Below are 20,481 nucleotides of genomic sequence, written 5' to 3' on the forward strand. Positions count from 1 at the left end.
GGAAGATGGAACTAACACTGATCATGGAAGAATAGCTGTTGAAACTACTGGATTTATTAGACTTGAATAGATGGATTAATTGACATGTCTATTTGGAGAAAAATCGATAGAAATATTTCTCAAGAACTGGACACCTCTCTTTGACTTTTTGCGGAAAGAATAAAATGATATGATGTTAATGAGATTTAATGATTAACCAAGATAACCACTGGAGGAAAGTGATTTTGTAATATATTAAGGGACAGGTTTGTTATATACTATAGACCTATAGCTGATTTAAGACAAATCGGAAGTCAATATTTTTATTGTATTAGTTATTAATTTGTTCTTTTTCTTTTTGTTTTGTTTTGTTTTAGAAATCTGAATAAAAATTTATATTAAAAAAAAAAATAAAGCTGTTGCCAGAAACCCATTTGCAATATTGAGTGACCGGTTTGTGTTATTAATATTTGTATAGTACTTCAAAAAGTTTAGGTACTTTAGTATTAATTAACAAATAAAGTTGCACAAATGTTTGCTTTTTTAACCTGTGCCTCCACAAATTCAGAGGACTTGTTAAGCCAGACATTTTTGTGGTCACTGGTATGTGCGGACAGATAGATAGATAATATAGAAGCATGGGTAACATTCCTGGGTGTTACTGGAAAGGGAATGTCAATGGGAATGAGGGGGGATATCCCATTAATAGCCCTTTATTCTGCCAAGGATGGATAAATTCCAAGCTGCCACTGCAAATCTCTGTCCGCAATGAATCAGCAAGGGGAGCTCAATCCTGATTCTTGAGCAAGATGGGTTCTCATCCAGGGACGCAGGTAAAATGGAACTGTTGAGTTGCCTGCAATGGGAAAATCTGGGTGCTAATCTGAATTTTGCTGAGGGTATGAAAGTTGCTGGTTACTGACAGCTAACAAGCAAGAAGTGAAAGAATGGATGGTCCCCAAAGGGGAAACCAGTTCCAAGAATGCTCAAAATATACATACAATTATGACATTTTGCAAGACAAAAAAAAGTGGTGAAATGAAATAAGCTCATGGTTTTGCTTCGATGAATCAGCAGTGGTGCATAAAAGGGAAGCTGTTCAGAGTTGTGAGGGGAAGAGGGAGAGAGAGGTGCTGGGGGGGAGAAAAAATCCAGTTCACTAACAACTGTGTCAGTGGGTTAGTGGATAAAGGAGCTTTGAAGGATAATGCATGTTATTATTTCATGTTCGGATTATGAATATGGTAATTTGAGTTCCTATCCAGATTGCCTGTATCAAGCAAAGGGCAGGCTCTCTGTTGCATCTATGTTGCTGAGTTGGTTCAATCATAATAAATATGTTCATTTAAGAATAAGACCACCGACTGAAACAGAATTTGCTTCTCTAAGTTAATGAAGTTATGACTGCAGTCTTCCTTCTGCCCCTGAATGTATCATGCCTGCCTCCTAGTTTGTCTCCCACCTTGCTTCATGCTGTCTCCTCCTACTTCCTGTTCTAAGGATCAGCAACTAACAGTCCCTGGCCAAATCCAATCCACTGAGGAGTGCTACTGTTATTTGCCACCCACCCCAGTTCGCAAATCAATGGCAAGAAGATGAATTGGAGGGTACCACAACTGGGGTGTCTATGACTGCATGTCACAGTCTGCGTAGCCTTCAAAAAGTGTGTGTCTCACTCACATCATCATCTGTGTTGCACAACTGCCTGTCTGAATAGTCATAATTCATTGACCTTTTCATGCTTCCTTGCTTGCATCCTTCTTCAGTCCACTTGCTATTTTGAAACCATGCCATAGACTTCCTCTTATTTCTTTATTTAAAATATTTGCAATCCACTTCTCCAGTTCATTAGGATTTCATTCAAAATATATACAACAACAAGGGAAGACAGACAGTTTTTCGGACAGAAGAACCAGTCTGTTTTTAGAATTATTGAAGCAATGCAATCGGGGAGTTAAAAATGAGCAATAAAAGGGTCTTCTGGAATAGGTAGGTTTTGTATCCTGGAGGAGGAAGAGGTGACGCAGGGAGAGCAGCAGTACCCTTCAGTCCTGGAGGTTATGACGTAGCCTCAGGGCAATCATACTCATTTACTCCAGTGTGCTGTCCTGAGACAGAAACTGCAATATCCTGTACTTAAACATTGCTGGCTCAGCTTTCATTGGAAACTTTGGAAGAAGGAAGTTCCACAAGCCACATTATTTCAGCTGCTGTCTTCTTGTAATTAAATCCTATAGTTTTGGAGGGCTTTTTTGTATTATAATAAGTACATGAGGTTGAGGTGAAACCCTCCACAGCTTTCTGATATTTTAAGTACTTGGAAAACAGCCAATATATTAGAGATATAGTAATCAAACTTGACACATAAAGGCACATGCAGAGCTCTCTCTGTATGCATGTGTGTGTGTGTGTGTGTGTGTGTGTAAGAGAGAGAGAAGGTCTATCAATGGCCATTACCATTGCTGGGCAGCAACGGGGAGAGAACTACTGCTTTCAAATGCTCTATTCCTATTCAGGGGGGCAGCTTGGCCCTCTCTGCTTCACCTATTGGCACTGCAAAAGTTCATCCTGGACCTTGCTCACACCATGGCGCTAGCGAGCTGGGCTGAGGGTGGCTTCCAAGGACTAAGGCTGGGCATTCACTAGGACTGGCAAAGGCCCCACCATCCCAAAGAGTGCCACTATCCTTCCTTAGCATGGAACATCTGAGAAGAGCAGAAGACACTAGAAAGGTCTTGGTTTGCACACCTGGCCTCTTCTCTATTAAGGGGGAGGGGTCTAAGCCCAAAAGGGCCCCAAAATTCAGTGGCAATAGGTTTCAAACCAACATGAACGTGTAAAATGCTGTTAAATAGCCTCTTTCTGCTTTTGTCTTGTACACAGCTTTTTCATACTTCCCTTCAACACCCTTGGGCCCTTTACAATTTATCAATGCCCTTCTTAAATTGCTGTGGTTGAAACGGACCATGGTACTCCAAATTAGTCTTGCAATTCTGAAGTTTATTTTTTCTTTTGGAGGTCAAAGATGTTATCATGGAAGGAGAGCGGAGATGCCATTGAGGGGCCCTCTGTAGCTCCAGGGGCCCTCGGGCCAGTGTACCACCTGGCCGCCCTTTAGAACCAGCCCTGCTCCCAGGTTGTAGTCCAACACTCTAACCACTACGCCACACTAGCTCTCTGCTAATGTCATTATATTCCTTCATATACTCATGAGAGTAAGGAGCATGAATAAATCTCAGTCAGAATAAGACGGTCTCCAGGCATAAATATTTAGTAATTTCCCCAACTAGCGTATGTGTAATTCTAGCGTATGTGTAATTCTGCGAAGGGTTTGCCATTGATTTGTTATCACTTGCAAAATATACTTGCTGCATAGTTTATTCTCTAGCCATGTTTGTGATGTTCTTGTTTTCTCCTAGGCTTTTAATTACTGAATCAATCTGAATGTGCCTTGGTAAAAAACTCACATTCTACATTCTTTAAGCTACTGTTCTGACCTGGTAAATTACAGAAGACAAGTGAGGAGAGTTTGTAAGGCCGGTTATATTACCTATGCAACCCATGAAGATCTTTCCAATAGTTCTAGTTCAACAGTCACCCTGTTTCCATTCCTTTCAAGCTTTGGGGGATGATGCAACTATTCCTATGTTTTGATTGTCAAAGAGAATTTGGCTGTCTTGCAAACTATTAATTCAATAAGCCATGAAACAAAATGTGTGTTGTTGAATGAGTTTTGCTTCAAATGTTTGTCAAATGTCGAAGGGAAAAGAGCAAGATCCTAAATTAATTCCCAGGGTGCACCCATCATCATCACTCTCATAGTGTGGGAGCAAAACAGCTATCCTTAAACCAATCTTGCATGCAAGAACTGTCTGCCTCCTTATCTCTGGTAAGAAAGAATAGGGAAGAGAAACACAGAGATCATTACTCCTGTATTGGGCACTGAAAAAGGAAAATACCTATAATCAAGCTCAGCTCAAGTGCATTGTAGAAAACACATTGCTTCCTTGTTTTCATGGAGAGGCATGGCCTGCTACCAACAGTAAACAAATGGAGTCTGGCAAAAGCATATCATTGGTGTCACTGGCAAAACAAGGAGCACTCATTATATTCTGCATGGTCACTGCATGCAGACAGAAATAGAGATGTTTTCAGGAAATTCAGATGTGAATTAGTCTTGCTTGCAAACTAGGAGGGAAATAGAATGTAAGTTTGTGTTTGATATTATAAGAATGTCTTGCAATGCCTTTTCAGCTTTCAAACACACTCGTGGCAAACAAAAGGGCAGATGGCAAATTCTGTATAGTGTTCTTATTTGATGCCAGAGCTTGCAGTGGAACGTGGTGTGTGAGAGAGCCCAGTGTTCCTTCACCTTTAAGAGTTGAGTACAACTGGGAATTTCAGCAGGTGTAGCTAATATGAAAGAGGCAGGAACACTATCTAGCCACTCTATACAACATAGGATCCCACAAGACATCATAGTTAAAAGCTACATCTACAGGTACCTTCAGAAAGCAACAGGAAATCAGTGCAAATGCAGGGACATTATATTTTATTATTATTGATTTGATTTATATCTTGCCCTTTCTCCCAGTAGGAGCCCAGGGTGGCAAATAACACCATAATAACTCAATGGCTCACTGTAGGTAGGTGATACAGGTGTCTCACTGCATCACCTGTGGTCTGTCTACTCATAGCCCCTGGTGCTGATGAGCCTCTCAAGACCTCAGTGTGAAGGACTGAAGGTTCAGTAGTAGCCTCTTTGGCTCCAGCATGACTCTCCTGACCTGGCCCTATCAATGATTCCAGGTCAGTTATTGCTCTTTGCTTGGGCAACAGTCTTCTCGGTGGTGGAATCCATCTTGTGGAACACCCTTTTGGTTAAGCTCAGTAGGTATATCTTCAAATGTTTGGCTGTAACTTGGATTTTTAAAGCATCTTTTGGCTGTGGATTTTATATTCCCTTTTGTTTCTTTTGTTGTGATTATGAGTTTCTTTTTTGTTGTTGTTAGCCGCTGTTTTTGATGTTTAATTTCTAGGCTTATTGTGTTAAATGTTGTTTCCCATGCTGATTGTTTTGTGTTGTGCTGAGCTATCTGCTTTATATATTGTTTGGCCATGTTGTGGTTGTAGACTGCCGCGAGTTCTCTTTTGAAGCAGCTGGGGCATATGTTTATTATTACATACATATGAAGCATATTCTCCATGTCAGTTCTATATGTGACAAATATACTGTACTCAGAGTTTACACACATTTTCAGCTAAGTTTAAGTGACTTTGACATGAAATCAAAGATGTACATTGGTATCTCCAAATGAGAACAATTTCCTGCACACGTTGTATCGGTAGCACAGAAAAACAGCTTCTTGTGAAGGTCAGTTAGATAATTTAAGAGCTGGCTCAATTTGTATTAGCTCTGATTGCATTCAGATGTCCCCCCCCTACACAGTATAGTATAACTGGAAATGGGAAGAGGCCAGATGGCACAAGCAAACTGCCAACTAGCAGGTAGGAATTAATGCAATGTCTAATTTTAACCCTGAGCCTACACTTGCAGATGCTGTCTTAAGGCTATAGGAGTGGGAAACTGGATTGGCCCTTCTTATCAAATAAGAAGGTGAGAGCCTCCTGCAGATACCATCTTATCAGGAGGTCCCTTCTGTACAACATAGGAAGCAGACCTTTAGTGTTGTGGCACCAACCCTTCGGAATTCCCTCCCCTTAAATATTAGACAGGCGCCATCTCTGTTATCTTTTCGGCGCCTACTGAACACCTTCCTCTTTCAACAAGCCTTTTATGTTGAGACTTTTAGCCCAGTCTGCATCTGCGCTGGAATTGCTTTTAAAGATGTTTTTAGTTGTTTTAGTTTGTTTGCTTGTAATATATTTTAAAGTCTGTTTTAATGTTTTAGAGTGTTTTTTGTGCTTTTGTTTGCTGTACTGGGCTCCTACCTACTCCCCTCCGTAGAGAACAGCAGACATTGGACACTGGATAGGAAGCAGTTAAGATGTTTTTGCCCGTTAAAATTGCAACCAGATGTTTAGATCCTATTAGTAATGCCAACAAATAGAATATCCCAGTTCCAAAATTCTTGGGGCATAATTTCAGATAGGACTTAACAAGGCATAGCCTCCACATCATGCAAAGCACCACTGAGTAACTACATTCTGCTGGCACATAACTGGGGCAGGGGATAAGAGGTTTCTTGGAGCAGAGTGCATGCCTGCATACACACCATACCTTTAAAGCATATTCAAAGCACATCTCCCTCCCACCCTGGAATCATGGGAACTGTAGTTTACCCCTCACAGAGCTACACTTCCCAGCATCCTTAACACACTACAGTTCCCAGGATTCTTGGGGTGTGTGTGCTTTGAATGTGATTTAGAGGAACAGTGAGTTTTCCTAATGTGCTCTAACCTTGCTTCAGTATTTCTTACTTTAGAAATTATCACGTGTGGGTGCAGGAAAAAATGTGTTCACCATCATGTGTCAAAAGCACGCTAGTTTCTAACTTGCTTCACAAGTACACAACCTGGAAAGGCAAATTATACATTACATTAAGTTCTTCTGTCTGTCATGAAATTCCTCCCCACCCCCCAACTCTCTATGAATTAGTTTATCTGGATGACCCAGAGTTATTTTAATTCTGAAGAAATGCCGGCAGCTGACTTCTGTTAAAAAGAACCCCTGCTTAATACAAGGGCCACTATCATGAGTAGTGTAATACTGGAGCCACAAACTCACACAATATTGTAGCTCTTTTCCTACAAAATGGAAAATTGCAGGTCAACTGTTGGCATATTGTTGGAACTGACTTCCACAGTTTGAGAGTAGATTTTTAATATTTATTGTCTCCATGCTGTTTATGCTTTTACAAAATCCAGTCTTGTCTTTCCAGTTAATTGTCACACATGGATTAATCAGTTGCAGGTAAATTTTCGGAGGCTATAGTGGTGCCCAGCATGTGGAATGCCTTGCCAAGAGAGTGTGCCAAGCAGGCCCCATCATTCACTGCACTGTTTAAAAAGCTGTTTGGTTGATTATTTTCCTTTTTCTTATCTGTCTTTGATATTTTAATTCTGATGGCTGCTTTGGAATTTATTCTGGTTTTGTTTTTTTCTGTTGATATTTTGCTCTTATGATGGGGGTTGTTTTTTTTGAAGGAATGGGGATTGTTATATATTTTAATATTGCTGTGATATATGGATTTGTTAGCTGCCTTGAGTTTCTTTTGAAAATTGGGTGGAACGAAAGTTCTTAAAATAAAGAAATCTCTTTGAATGGCATTTCAGATTATTATGTAAACAGCCAAGCCAAGGTCCTAAGGATCCTAAAGTGCTTTTGAGCCTCATGCCAGGAAAAGACACCTTCTGTTGGAGAGGGAGTCCATTCCAAAGTACTGTTTCTGCAAGGCCATTGCATATCAGACAAAGGCCCTCTAGGCTGATGGGTGAAGTGATGGCATTCAGCCACTGGATACTGCCTCACTTACTGCTTTACAGAAGCTAACCTCTCAGCTGATGAGCAAAGAGGAAGCTGCAGCACGTCAATATACAAAACACACACATATATGCACTCACAACACATCCCTTACAGGCAGCTGTACCTTTTTGAATAGTATTTTTGATTCTGCATATCTAACAATACAAAAAATATTATGTTCTTGATTTCTCAGCTTAAATGCTACTACTACACATGTGAATAGTTTCTCTGTGCCACTGGAGTAAAGAGTGGCCTTCTTGGCCTTCCTTGGTCAACAGAGCACTCTGAAGCTGCATTTCATATCCTCAGCTCCAGCCCCCAAACTACACGAGTTCTTAACTGAAGAATTAAAAGGTGCTCTAGGCTGGCTTCCTGGCACAGCTGCTGCTATTGGCCAATGCCCATGTGAGGCTGGTCTCCTTGAGGTGTGGACTGTTTCTGATTCTTCCCTGTTTGACCAGGAGCTGGAATACCAACACACCATATTTTAATCAATACCTATGACCTCTTGTTGATTTATTGTGTCAAGGAAGACAACAGGGCAGCGGTGGGGAACTTGTGGTAGCATGTTGATTGGTTAGCTTGCTTTAGTTATTTTGTACTTTTGCTCCATAAATACTTCTGGCTGTTGACTTTATTTGTGGCACTTATATAGGCTGACCTGAGGAGGGTGAGAGGAGTACGGTCTGGTCCAGTGGCAGGGACTGGGTTAAGAAAGGAGCTTTGGGTCTCTCTTCCAATACTGTCATTCTATGAAATGTGATGTCATCTTCTTGAATTCAAGAGGCTGTCTTGGACAAAGGTTCATCTCTCTAGGCAAGGTGTGGGGAATCTTTGGCCCTCCAGCTGTTGCTGAACTACATAATTCCTGGCCATTGGCTATGCTTGTTACAGCTGGTAGGAGTTGTAGTTCAGCAATAGCTGGAGGGCCAAAGGTTCCCCACTCCTGCTCTAGGGCCTAAAGTATACTAGGGCATACAGACCACTGCTCTATCCCTACCAATGGCAGCATTCTCTCACTTTTATTTTTAGATGATGTACTTTTATATTTGTTATATTGATCTTGTAATTTTATTATTGTATATGTTTCTATGTTTGCCACCCAGAGAGCTGTTTGCTAGTCGGGCGGGATATAAGCTGAATAAAATAATAAATAAATAAATAAATTTTACAACAAATGAATCTACAAAATAATTCCTTGTTAATTAGATTAAGCATGATATTATAATGCAAAACCTAGTATTTCACAGATGGAAATAGGGACATTCTTGTGACATACCAAGGATCCTTCCCAAGTTTGTATTATCTCTCTGTCCCGTCCCCCCACACACACACTATTGTTGAAGGCTCTTCACTGACTGCTGTATGTTGTGTTCATTTACTCTACAATAGCAAACTTGGGGCTTAAATTATACAGGGAGGTAGAATCCACAAGCTTCACCTTAACTTTCTCCCTCCCACCCCACTTTACCTCAATCATGCTGCCCCAATACAGTCTTTTGAAAACAGTAGCTAACCGCAGCATCATAAAAACGGAGGTGATCAAGGCCATCCTGCCCCTGTACTTTCAGTACTGTTTTAATTTCCCTGGAGAGACAGCTAAAACAGGAAGAATGGCAGAGCTAGCAAATCACACTGATCATATTTTGGCATTAAGCAAAACTAGGGGCAAAACAGAGACACTTGGGCAGGGCCTATGGTACTAGAGCCATGTAACTGAAATGCATCCTGTGGAAACCGACAGATATTGGCTTTTGAATCCGCAGTAGAATTGTTGACACAGACAGATAGGAATTTGTTACATTACTTTTTATTTGTTGCATTACTTTTAAGTCCTTGACATAATAGTTTAACTAGGAACATTGTACTGCTTTTCCACAACTGCTGCTATGTCATTTTCCATTAAAAATAGTTACTACTTGGACCACCTGTCTTCTGAAACATATCAAAACTTACTAGCAATGTAACTTCTGTGCATATGCTGCCCCCTAGTGCTTGTTTTATAATCAATTGTCTATCCTCAAATATACAGATCTCTTTTGACAATGCTTAGGGTGCTTAAAAAACGTTGATGTAAATGATTCCATAATGTAAATAGTGAGAGCCAGTGTGGTGTAGTGGTTAAGGTGTTGGACTATGACCTGGGAGACCAGGGTTTGAGTCCCCACACAGCCATGAAGCTCACTGAGTGACGTGGGCCAGTCACTGCCTCTCAGCCTCAGAGGAAGGCAATGGTAAACTCCCTCTGAATACCGCTTACCATGAGAATTCATAGGGTCGCCATAAGTTGGCATCGACTTGAAGGCAGTCCATTTCAATGTAAATAGCATTGGCTAAAGGAATAAATACAGACTATGAAGGACTTTAAGCATGAAATGTTTATGATCTCTTCCTCTTCTTATTTAATGTGTTATTACAGTAATACTTCAGAGGTCAAAGTAGCTTCTGCAGATCTGAGAGACAAGCAACCTCTTCTCTTGCAGCACTTTGAAGAGTTTACATCATAACTACTCAAGAGGAATCCTTCCTCTTAAGGCTAAAAGCTCATTTTCCTCCCCAGAGTGCCAAAGATGGCACTGCTGATCACTGTGCATAGTCATTCCACTTTTGCTTTTGAGTTTTGTAGTATCAAAAACCTGTCTCGTGCAGAGGTACCAGTGGGGCAGAAATACCCAAATCATGGTAGACACCATGAGACTTGAGAAGTCTCTGTCAAACCATTTTAAATACTTTAAAAACTACTGTATCAAACTATGTAAGTTTATTTAAGGATAAGGAATCTTGTACACAGTTAAGGAATCCTCCAGGAACTAAGCTCTTTTTTGTTGTTGTTATGTGCCTTCAAGTTGATTTTGACTTATGGTGACCTATGAATCGGAGACCTCTAATAGCATCTGTTATAAACCATTAAGTTCAGATCTGTGGCTTCCTTTATGGAATCAATCCATCTCTTGTTTGGTCTTCCTCTTTTTCTATTCCCTTCTGTTTTTCCCAGCATTATTGTCTTTGCTAGTGAATCATGTCTTCCCATTATGTGTCCAAAGTATGAAAACCTCAGTTTCATCATTTTAGCTTCTAGTGATAGTTCTGGTTTAATTTGCTGTAATCTATAAAGTAAAGCACAGGGTGATTTTCTTCTGAAATTCCTTGGTCCTTTCCATTATCCAACGTATGCTTGTGATATGATCTCTTGTACCTCTTCAATTTCTAAATCCAACTTGGACATCTGGCATTTCTCACTCCATATATAGTAAGAGCCTTTGGTGTAGAATCTTGAGCATTACTTTACTTGCATGGGATATTAAAGCAATAGTTTGATAATTACTGCATTCCCCAGTTGCAATTCTTTGCAATTGGGATGTATATTGAACACTTCCAGTCTGTGGGCCGTTATTTTCCATATTTGTTGACAAATCTTTGTCAAAAGTTGGACAGATTCAGTCTCAGTAACTTGTAGCAACTCTATTGGTATGCTATCTGTTCCTGGTGATTTGTTTCTTCCAAGTATTTTAAGACCAGCTTTCACCTCACATTCTAAAATTTCTGGTTCTTCATCATACAGTTCCTCCATGAACGAATCTGTCATCTTTTCATCTCTTTTATAGAGTTCTTCAGTGTATTGCTTCCATCTTTCTTTTATTTCATCTTGGTCAGTCAGTGTGTTCCCCTGTTGATTATTCAACTTCCCTACTCTTGGTTTAAATTTCCCTTTCATTTCTCTAATCTTTTGGAATAGGACTCTCATGCTACCTTTTTTGTTGTCCTCTTCTATTTCTACACTATAACTACTGTAATAGTTCTCTTTGTCCCTACGTATTAGTCACTGTATTATTGTATTTAGGGTTCTGACCATGTTTCGGTCTCCTTTTGCTTTCCCTCTATCTTTAACCATTTTAAGAGTTTTGTCAGTCATCCATTGAGGCCTTTCTCTCTCTTTAACTAGAGGTATTCTTTTTGCATTCTTCCATGATAATGTCTCTGACTTCAATCCATAGTTTTTCTGGTTCTCTATCAACTAAGTGTAACGCCTCAAATCTGTTCCCTGTTTTATCTTTATATTCTTCTGGGATGTTATTTAAATTGTATTTTGGCATTATGATGACTTTGTTCTTCTTTAGCTAGATTCTGATTTTCGATATTACAAGTTCATGATCTGTTCTGCAGTGTGCTCCTGGTCTTGTTTTTACAGAAAGTATGGAACTTCTCCATTTTCTGCTACCAATTATATAATCAATTTGATTCCTATATTGACCATTTGGTGATGTCCATGTGTACAGTTGTCTTTTCAGTTGCTCAAAAATGTGTTTGCAAGAAACAAATTATTGGCTTCACAGAATTCACTAAGTCTTTCTCCTGCTTCATTTCTATCCCCTAAGACCCATTTCCCCACAACTTCTAGTTCTTCTCTGTTCCCTCCTTTTGCATTCCGGTCCTCCATGATTCTCAGAACATCTTGTTTTGGTGTGTGATCAATTTCTTCCTGTACTTCTGCATAAAATCTCTCCCACTTCTTCTGTGTTTGCCATTGGAGCGTAGACCTGGATGATGTTTATGTTAATACGTTACCCGTTAAATTTCATTTATCTCACTCACTCAGACTTGCATTATAGCTCCTAACTGCTTTTGCTACATCACTTACTATTAAAGCAACCCCATTTCTTCTTAATTTCTCATTTCCTGCATAAAATATTTTGTAGTTGCCTGACTGAAAATGTCCCATTCCTGTCCATTTTAATTCACTCACGCCAAGTATTATGTTGATGTGTTCCATTTCTTAATTGACAATTTCTAACTTTCCCTGGTTCATGCTTCTCACATTCCATGTTCCTATTGTGTATGTCATACAACTCCAGACTCTCCTTTTGCATTTGTGTGCATCAGCCTCTGGGCTTCCATTTGGCTTTGACCCAGTGGCATCATTAGTCACAGCGCTACTCATACTTGTCTGTTGTTCTTCCCCAGTAGCTTGCCAAGTGCCATCTGACCTGGGGGTCTCGTCTTCCAGCACTATCTTGCATTGCATTTTGGATACTCTGTTTTCATGGTAAGAGCTATTCAGAGGTAGTTTACCATTGCCTTCCTCTGAATCTGAGCTCCTTTTAGGAAGCTTTTTTTAAAAGGTGAAACTGACTAGCTTTGCTTTGTTGTGGATAAACTTTCAAGCCTCTGCTTTTACATTAAGGTGAAACTGACAAGCCTGTCTCTTTGCTTTGCTATCAATACACAAAAAAGCCTGTGCCTTTGCTTGGTGAAACTGACAAGCTTTTAGGTTTGCTTTGCATTAAAGCGATCTCATGCTTTCTCCCCAGGGCTGGGGAACGAAGAATCCAATACTATTCAGAGGAGAAGGGGAGGAGGGGGAAGGAGGGGTGGATGGGTGCCAACTAGGCACCCTTTAAAGTCCCTGTTGAAGCTGCCCCCGCTATCTATGAGCAGGTGTAGGAACCTATTCCTATTCTTTCCATGTTATTCCTGCCTGTGCTACCAAAGTTTCTGTGAAAGAAGTAATGCCCAGGAGTGCAGCTGCTTTGTTAATTGAGGTATTACTGTAATGTTTTTAAAACTCTTGCAAAAATTCCTCTTAGAAATTGACTTTGACCAGAACTGGAGTGTGATTTTTTTTAAAGTTTGTATTGTTTGTCCTTAATAGTAAGAGGGTTTTTTATTTTGTTTCGGTAACTTGTAACAACCCTGAGGTCCAGATAATTGGCACATTTCAGGCCAGGCAGGTTAGAGTGGTTGGTGATTCCAAAGTTTGATAAAACCTTTTTTTTTTTTTAAACCTTCTGAATGTGTTTCATCTCCTGTGACTACTTCTGTCATAGTGCATCTTTGGAAGAAGCATTCTCCAGAGTAATGTAATTTATAAGGAATTATTTTATTTTTTTAACCATTTATTCAGAAACTTTTCCTAATACAAACTATAAACCAGCATATGATTCAAAGACTGATCAAGCCAAAACTAAATTATTAAAATTATTGATTATTCTTGCTGAATAATACTATGGCAGGATTTTTGTGAAACAAAGTAGGTACGTATTTGTAGAAATGAAGCAATTTGAATCCCATTGCTTTTCTAATTTAAATTCAGTAATATTAGAGCTGTCTAATTTTGGGTGGCAGAAATTGTGGTCGAATAACCAATGTCAGTTAGTGACTGCAGCAATATTTGCTGCTGCAACAGCTTAATGAACAACTTCAGTTCATCTAAGAGTTCATGCATGTAGGAAAGTTTTTCTTTTTTTGACATGTGATTTGATGGGTCTGACAGACGGTCTACCATTGCTGCTAATTTCTTTTGACTTTTTAAAGCATTTAGTTTAAGATGCACAGTTTTGATTGAGGATACTTCTCTGGCTTCTCTTTTCTTTGGAAATGCCCCCATTTTTCTTCTTTCTCTTATTTTCTGTTCCTCTGTGTTGAACATAAATGTATCCTCCAAACTATCTTCTTTTTGATGAAAACTGGAAAGGCTTCTCTTCAGTCTTCTTGATAATGTACCCTGGGAGCTGCTTGGGGTAAAGTAAGAAGACAAACTGTAGGAAGAACCATAGCTATTAAAGGGTTTTGAAGAAACAAAGCGAGGCTTCCCTGTGTATGTTGATCCTTTTCTTCTTCTTTCCTTTAGTCCTAACATTTGTCCTTTCTTGACATTATGGGTGATTATTCTCTCTGAATTACTTTTCTCCCCATCAGCTTTTCTTCTTTTACGATCTTTGGAGTGCTTTAAAATTGTCCGTGATTTAGGTTCCTTGTCATCAAAATAAGCAGTTCTAACACATCTAGGGATTCCTTTCTGTTCTATGGATTTCTGAATTTTGTCTTCACTGTTGTGTATGTTTCTGATCATACATACTTGCCTTTTGAACTTTCTGGGAATCCAGTCCCGTCTGTCTACAGACCTTGCTTTTGTACTTATTTCCAAATCTTTTACGAATCTTGCCCTTCTTTTCTTGAAAGGGTTTCCATTTGCTTTGTTAGGTGCCCAATGCTTCTTTTTCTGCAAAATATCAATCATGTGACTTGAGGAAAGCATCCTAAATTACTTATTTATAGAAATGTTTGAAAGCAAACCATAGTACAAATAGCTCATGCACATAGCCCATGCCTCCCCACCCGCTATCCTGTTAGATTACTAGCAGGATAGAAACTGAGCTCCCTCCCTCTGCTCTGCCACCTGTTTCCCCCTGTGGGGAATATGTGGTTATTTCTCATTTTAGATCATGAGACTTACCTTCCATGTTAACTGCTTCCAAGGTATTGCTTTTCTGGGCTGCAAATCACTCAGAATCTTTGACACTACTTCATTTGATTCTTGAATAGCCTGGGGTATATATGATCCCAAAGGTACCTCTACTGAAAGAAGTTACTGTGAACAAAAGCCTGCTTCTAATGACAAATTAATTCTAATCCTCCTTTTGAAAGCAACAGAAAGAGAACAGGAAAAGCAATGGCCTGAAGTGCAATGAAAAATTTAAGTAAAAGCAAACTTTCCCCTATGATAACCATATGAAATTTATCATACATTTTTAAAAGAGACACATAAAAGGGCCAATTGAATACTGATGTAATGAAAATATTTACTTGTCTGATTTCTTTAAAAATTGGTGCAAGCCTATATATATATATATATATCTCTCTCCTCAGAAGTAAGTCCCATTAAATTCAATGAGGCTTACTTCCTAGTAAGTGGGTTTTGGACTGTTGTCTTTATGCTCTTCTTGGACAACATTCTGTGCTAAGAAATGCTCTAGCCTAGGCTGAAGCTCTAAAATCAATCTCAGAACTCAGCCCCTCCTCTGAAAACTTCATTCTCTATTCCTGCTATCCACATGCCCAGCTTCTTGCTTAACAAGTAATTTAAAATAACCCTCCCCTTATATTCTTCTGGCAGTATTATCCCAGCTTCCCCTAATTCACCTCATCCTCCCTGTCACCTGCTCCAGAAAATATACATTTCATCTGGACCAGAGATACTCCTCCCTTGCAACTTGGTTTCTTTCTCACACAAAAGGCTTGTCTGTGCCTGCAGGAACACCAGCTACAGGACTAAAGCAATATCTAAGGAATATAATCCTTTAGGTATCACTGCAATCACTTCATTTTGGAAATATTACTATAGGCACCAGTTCAGTAATGTTGGGAAAATCTTCTCAATCGCTACAAAGACAAGCAGCTTTAAAAAAAATTTAAATCCTCAAGATTCTAACCATTACCTTGTTCACGTGTATTATATTTTCAGTCACATCCAGGATAACCACACAGTTGGACATTTACATGCATGCATTTGGGCATATAACTTTTATTTGGGAAGTGATTATCAAGAATTTGTAAATGAATCTATGGTGGTGATAACATTTCATACCTGATTCCTTTTGTATTATGATAATATCAGGTTGAGCTTGTCGTGCCTTCATGGACTCAATGTTAAGCGTATCCATTTGTTTAAATTCACCCTTAAAACAACAACAACACACCACCATAAAAGGGACTTGGAAAATACTGTGTTCAGATTACTAAAAGAAAATAGTAGCAAATATGTTTGCTGGGTGATAAGAGTTAAAAGCTTTTTTTATTCAGCAATCACCATACTTTACTGAACAAAGCCGTTGAATGACTTGTGAACGTCTTCATGATTATTTAATACAGCAGGTTGCTATGAAGTCTTGGCAAACTTTGACATGGACACATAATTTAAAAAATCACCCATCAAATCAATTAGTAAAACAGGAATAAAGACACTTTAAGGAGGATATTTCATATTATCTCAAATTTGGTTATTAACCAAAGTTTTGGAATTATCTTGTATAGCTGGCAAAGCTGTGCTAGAAAATTCTTGTTCTTTTGAGGGAGCAGTGGTCAAAATAACAACTCATCATGAGCACCCAGAAGGATCATAGCTGATGAGTGACATCACATGAGAGGATGAAGGAAGTTCAACAATGCAGACAGCAGGTCAGGGATCTTCGACTGGATGTAGGACCAAACTTGGATCCCAACAACAGTTCACTGTGGCAGCCTAAGACCCATTCAGATGTCTAGTGCCAGGCTGGTTGGACAGCCTACCTTTTTATGTGGATGTATTTCAGAAATACTTGATCAACTCCTGCACACAAACTACAGTTTGTATAGGTTAGCTCCTTGGGTATTCTGGATCCATTAATATGAAACAGGGAACATTCCTAATTTTTATTTCTCCCCACTCACATAAAATAAACGATTTAACTGTTGCTTTCTAGAAACAGGAAAGAGTTTTACCTGATATCTTACTGAGTTACCTAAGGAAGAAAAAAGGGAAAACTTCATGGATTTAACAAGGCAATCACAAGAAAGCTGACATTACACACATCTTAAATAAGAATCAAAGGGGAATCTCCATCCTTTTATAAGGATGACATAAAATAGCTGTATATGGAATTACACATTTTGATTTTATTAAGAGATATACAAATGTATTATTCAAAACAATTGCTTTTGGAAAGTGTAATGAACAAATTCCTGTCTTCAAATATTTAATATTTTGATATTTTCATTCTGTGATTCCACAGGGGGGGGAAAGGAACAAACTAGGGCCACGATCCAGTCAAAGTTAAGCACTGTGCACAGCAATCTTATGTATGTTTATTCTGAAATAAGTCCCATGAAAGTCAATGAGACTTAACTCCATAGTAAACATGTTTAGGATTGCAAGCTTAATTTCAATAGGAGATGTATGTGTATAAGTGTGCCTCGTTGAAATAATGGCACTTTAGCTAGATTGTGTCCACACCACACGTACACGCATGGTTGTATCCAACTAAGTTTTACTTGGAATAAATGAATGGACCCAAGTTAGTCATGTGCATTATTTTGAAGGGGTCTACTGGGAGTAAGGCTAGCACTGGATACAACCCACACATCATTTCTTTCACCTTGAGAAATTGCCATTTGTTTCACAGATTCTTTTCCTTTATGTGGGACACCTTTATTTTGCTTTAAATGGTATTTACCATTTCCACAAGTTTTTTAAAAACTTAATTGTATTTTCCACATAAATGGTGGAATTTAATGAGGGGTGGGAATAGGGTGGCATTTTGTTGAGGATGGCATTGTGTGGATGCTGCACAAAGCTTGCATGCATGAGCAACACCCATCTCCACAACAAACTCTTGTTGAAGCGCTTTTAGATAGCAGTGCATTAGGTGTGCAATGGAAAGTGGATGAGTGCTATTCTTAAAACTTGAATGTATGTTCAGAAATTCAAATTGTGTTCTTCAGTTTGCCATAGCTGAAGCAACATTAGATCACATGGTGGGCAAAAGCTGTTGGGTGTGTGTGTGTGCATTTCCAGAGTTTGTAATCCAAATATTCAAAAGCAGCTTGTAATTTTAAACTAAATTGGCCCTTTTCTGCTTTCTATCCTTGATAATTTGATTGAAAGGTCTTCATAATCCATCCAAAATTTCCCATATTAACAATGTTCCCAAGTGATGCATTTGAGACTAGATGTTCTTCTTTACAAGTGAAAATGTCCTTGGCTTTTTGGATCCAAAAAAAAAGTGGGGGGGGGAATGAACCAGGATGAAACAACGGTTCTAAAGACATTGCCCTTTGTCATTAACTTGGAATGTATTATTTCCAGTTAATTGCACAGGTGTCCTTTTGGGATAGATGGCGTCATATTGGAAGATTTACACAGAAACTGAGCAGGGGGTTGGACTCAGTGGCCTTATAGGCCCCTTCCAACGCTACTGTTCTTATGATTCTATGAAATCTGGCTAGCAATACAAAGACTCACTTTTGTCCTTGTAACAAAATTGCACCACTTGGCATCACTGTTTAAAATGTGGGTGGATCGCTTTACAGTTATTCCCTCAATGCCTCTACTTAAAAGATACCGCCTGGGCAAACTCTTACCTGAAATGGGGTTAAAAGCAATTAACATAAAACCTCGAAACAAGATAAATGTCCCACTAGTGGCCATAATGCTCAAAATAGGCTAGAAGAATGGAGAGGAATGGTAGGGACCTTTTAAAAGGCAAAGAGAAAAACCTGAAAGGTTAAAAATGACGGGCTCAAAATGCCTTTTTGTCACATCTGTTGAAAAAGCAGCAATGAAGACTCAAATCATTATTTAAACGCTGGCGAGTCTCAGTTTTGCGTCTGACGTTCGAATCAAAGGGGGTGCCTTTCAGTCAGTCAGCAGGTGGCAGGTGCGTGAGTGGGTTTATACCTGCTTCAAAGTTTGGGATCAAATATCAGTTTCGTGTATTTGTTTTAAAGAGAGAGGTAAATTGGGATAAAAATAATTAAATACAAACAATAGAGTGTCTAATGCCACCTCTGCCCTTCGCTAACCCCAATCATAATTCCTGACCAAGGTCGTCCTTAGAGGCGGACGGGCGAGCACGCCTGAGGTAAAAAGGAAAAAAAGGGGGAGGAAAGAGGGGGGGGGAAACGACGGTTGGAAATGCGCGGGGAAAAACAGGGTCTCCCTCGCGCTCCACTTCAAAGCCTCCAACGCCTCTTTCTTCCCCCGCCAACAGCAGCTGCTGCGCTCGAGAATGCGATTGGACAGGGGGAGGGAAGGAAAGAGAAACTGCGACAAGCGCCAGCCAATCCCCGACGACGTCCGACCCCTGCCGTTGACCTGAGGGAAACCCCGAGTGGTATTTGTTTTCTGCCGTCGTCGTCTTCTACCCGCCTTCTAAGGGAATTTGGCCACAGAGCTTCCGGGTTCCCTTCGAGGAGCCATTTTGAAATGCCCCTCGCCAGGGCGGAAGTAAAAGCTGCCCATAGAAATCAATGGAGAAATCCAGTATGGTAATATATCTGTGACTGGGCATCAGTTTCAGTCCCCCTCCTCAACCCCAAACGCGCACAAAACCCTCAAGAGAGGCGCTTTAGGGAGGAGTCCCTGTTCTCTTTTTTTTTGGTATGAAAGGTGTGTGTTAAGTTTTTTTCAGCATTACAAAATCGCTATGCAGATGCAATCCATTATACCCCTTTTGGAGGTGCTTGGTTCATCATCACTTTATTTGTATGCCGCCTTTCCACAAAAGAAATTGTGTTCAAAGCAGTTTAAACAAGGAAAACAGCAGAAACGTCATCTCAAAATCAACAATCCCAAGAACAATTTAATCATAACCAGAACAATAAAGCAGTAACATAAAAGAGTAAATGCAACAGCACTTTGCCCTGGTTGGGAGACAGTGGCTTCCAACAATTCTGCAGTGTAGCACTTCACTCTTGAATATCATAGGCTGGGGTCAGCTGAGGAAAAGAGAAGGGGTTTCAAAAGTCCTGCACTATAGGCCTGCGCTGTTACATCAATGACATGTTATGTGCTCACAGGCTTGTTAACAGTGGCGTTATATGGTTAATGCAGGGTCGGTCGGGACTCGGGAGCGTAGCATACAGTGACCCTGTTCCATTGTTCGGTACATGTATACCTCCAATGGAGGTTTGGGAATTGGCCTGAGAAAATAGCATACAAGAATCCTGCTGTGTAGATCTCTCTCTGTACCCTGGCCTTTGACACATGAGATGCAGATTTTTAAGAGCCACCTATTTATGATGTGATTTTAAGTTGGTTTTTTTAAAATCTGCCCTGGGATCTCTGGGTGAAGGGTAGATAGTAGTAATAATAATAATACATGTAAGAGCCCGGCTAGATCAGGCCAAAAAGCCTGTGTAGTTCTGCATCCGGTTTCCCTTAACGGCCAAGCAGTTGCCTCTGGGAAGCCCACAAGCCAGTCAGGAGGACAATAGTCCACTCTGACTCATGAATCCTAGCAATTGGCATTTACAAGCATGACACCTGCCACATAGCTTTATTATCCCATGAATTTGGCTAACCCATCCACCCCCACAAGCCATCTAAGTTGGCAGCTATCAGAAAACATGGCCACTTTTTATAGAAAGGTTAAAGTAGCCATGTTAGATCATAAGAAAAATAGAATAAGATCTTCCAAAGGTCTCAAAATAGTTCTCCAGAACTCTTCAGTACAGCATTGCCCGCTTGCAGATCGATTGCA

At 39.8% G+C, this 20,481-nt stretch overlaps 2 protein-coding genes across 11 annotated transcripts in view; one reads left to right on the forward strand and one right to left on the reverse strand.

Annotated features, from left to right (window-relative positions):
• Positions 1 to 4,433: 4,433 nt before the first annotated feature.
• LOC133375135 (uncharacterized) overlaps positions 4,434 to 20,481 on the forward strand; it is a 74,420-nt gene continuing 58,372 nt past the window's right edge. For 4 of the 9 annotated variants that reach the window (XM_061606683.1, XM_061606687.1, XM_061606686.1 and 1 more), the window contains exons 1-2: positions 4,494 to 4,788; positions 18,991 to 19,267. The gene's annotated coding sequence lies outside the window, so the exon portion shown is untranslated. The other 5 variants (XM_061606685.1, XM_061606688.1, XM_061606689.1 and 2 more) reach the window with 5 other exon arrangements.
• LOC133374835 (uncharacterized) lies at positions 13,480 to 18,906 on the reverse strand. Of its 2 annotated transcripts, none has more exons than XM_061606083.1 (5): positions 18,362 to 18,906; positions 16,724 to 16,743; positions 15,831 to 15,921; positions 14,700 to 14,818; positions 13,480 to 14,465 (listed from the first exon to the last, which is right to left on the reverse strand). In XM_061606083.1, the coding sequence occupies exons 1-5, from the start codon at positions 18,426 to 18,428 to the stop codon at positions 13,572 to 13,574; spliced, it is 1,191 nt and encodes a 396-aa protein (XP_061462067.1). In that variant the 5' UTR covers positions 18,429 to 18,906; the 3' UTR covers positions 13,480 to 13,571. The 2 variants fall into 2 exon arrangements, with proteins under 2 accessions (XP_061462067.1, XP_061462066.1); XM_061606082.1 differs by having other exon boundaries at positions 14,700 to 14,821.

This window comes from Rhineura floridana, chromosome 22 (genome assembly GCF_030035675.1).
Source record: "Rhineura floridana isolate rRhiFlo1 chromosome 22, rRhiFlo1.hap2, whole genome shotgun sequence".
NCBI lineage: Eukaryota > Metazoa > Chordata > Lepidosauria > Squamata > Rhineuridae > Rhineura > Rhineura floridana.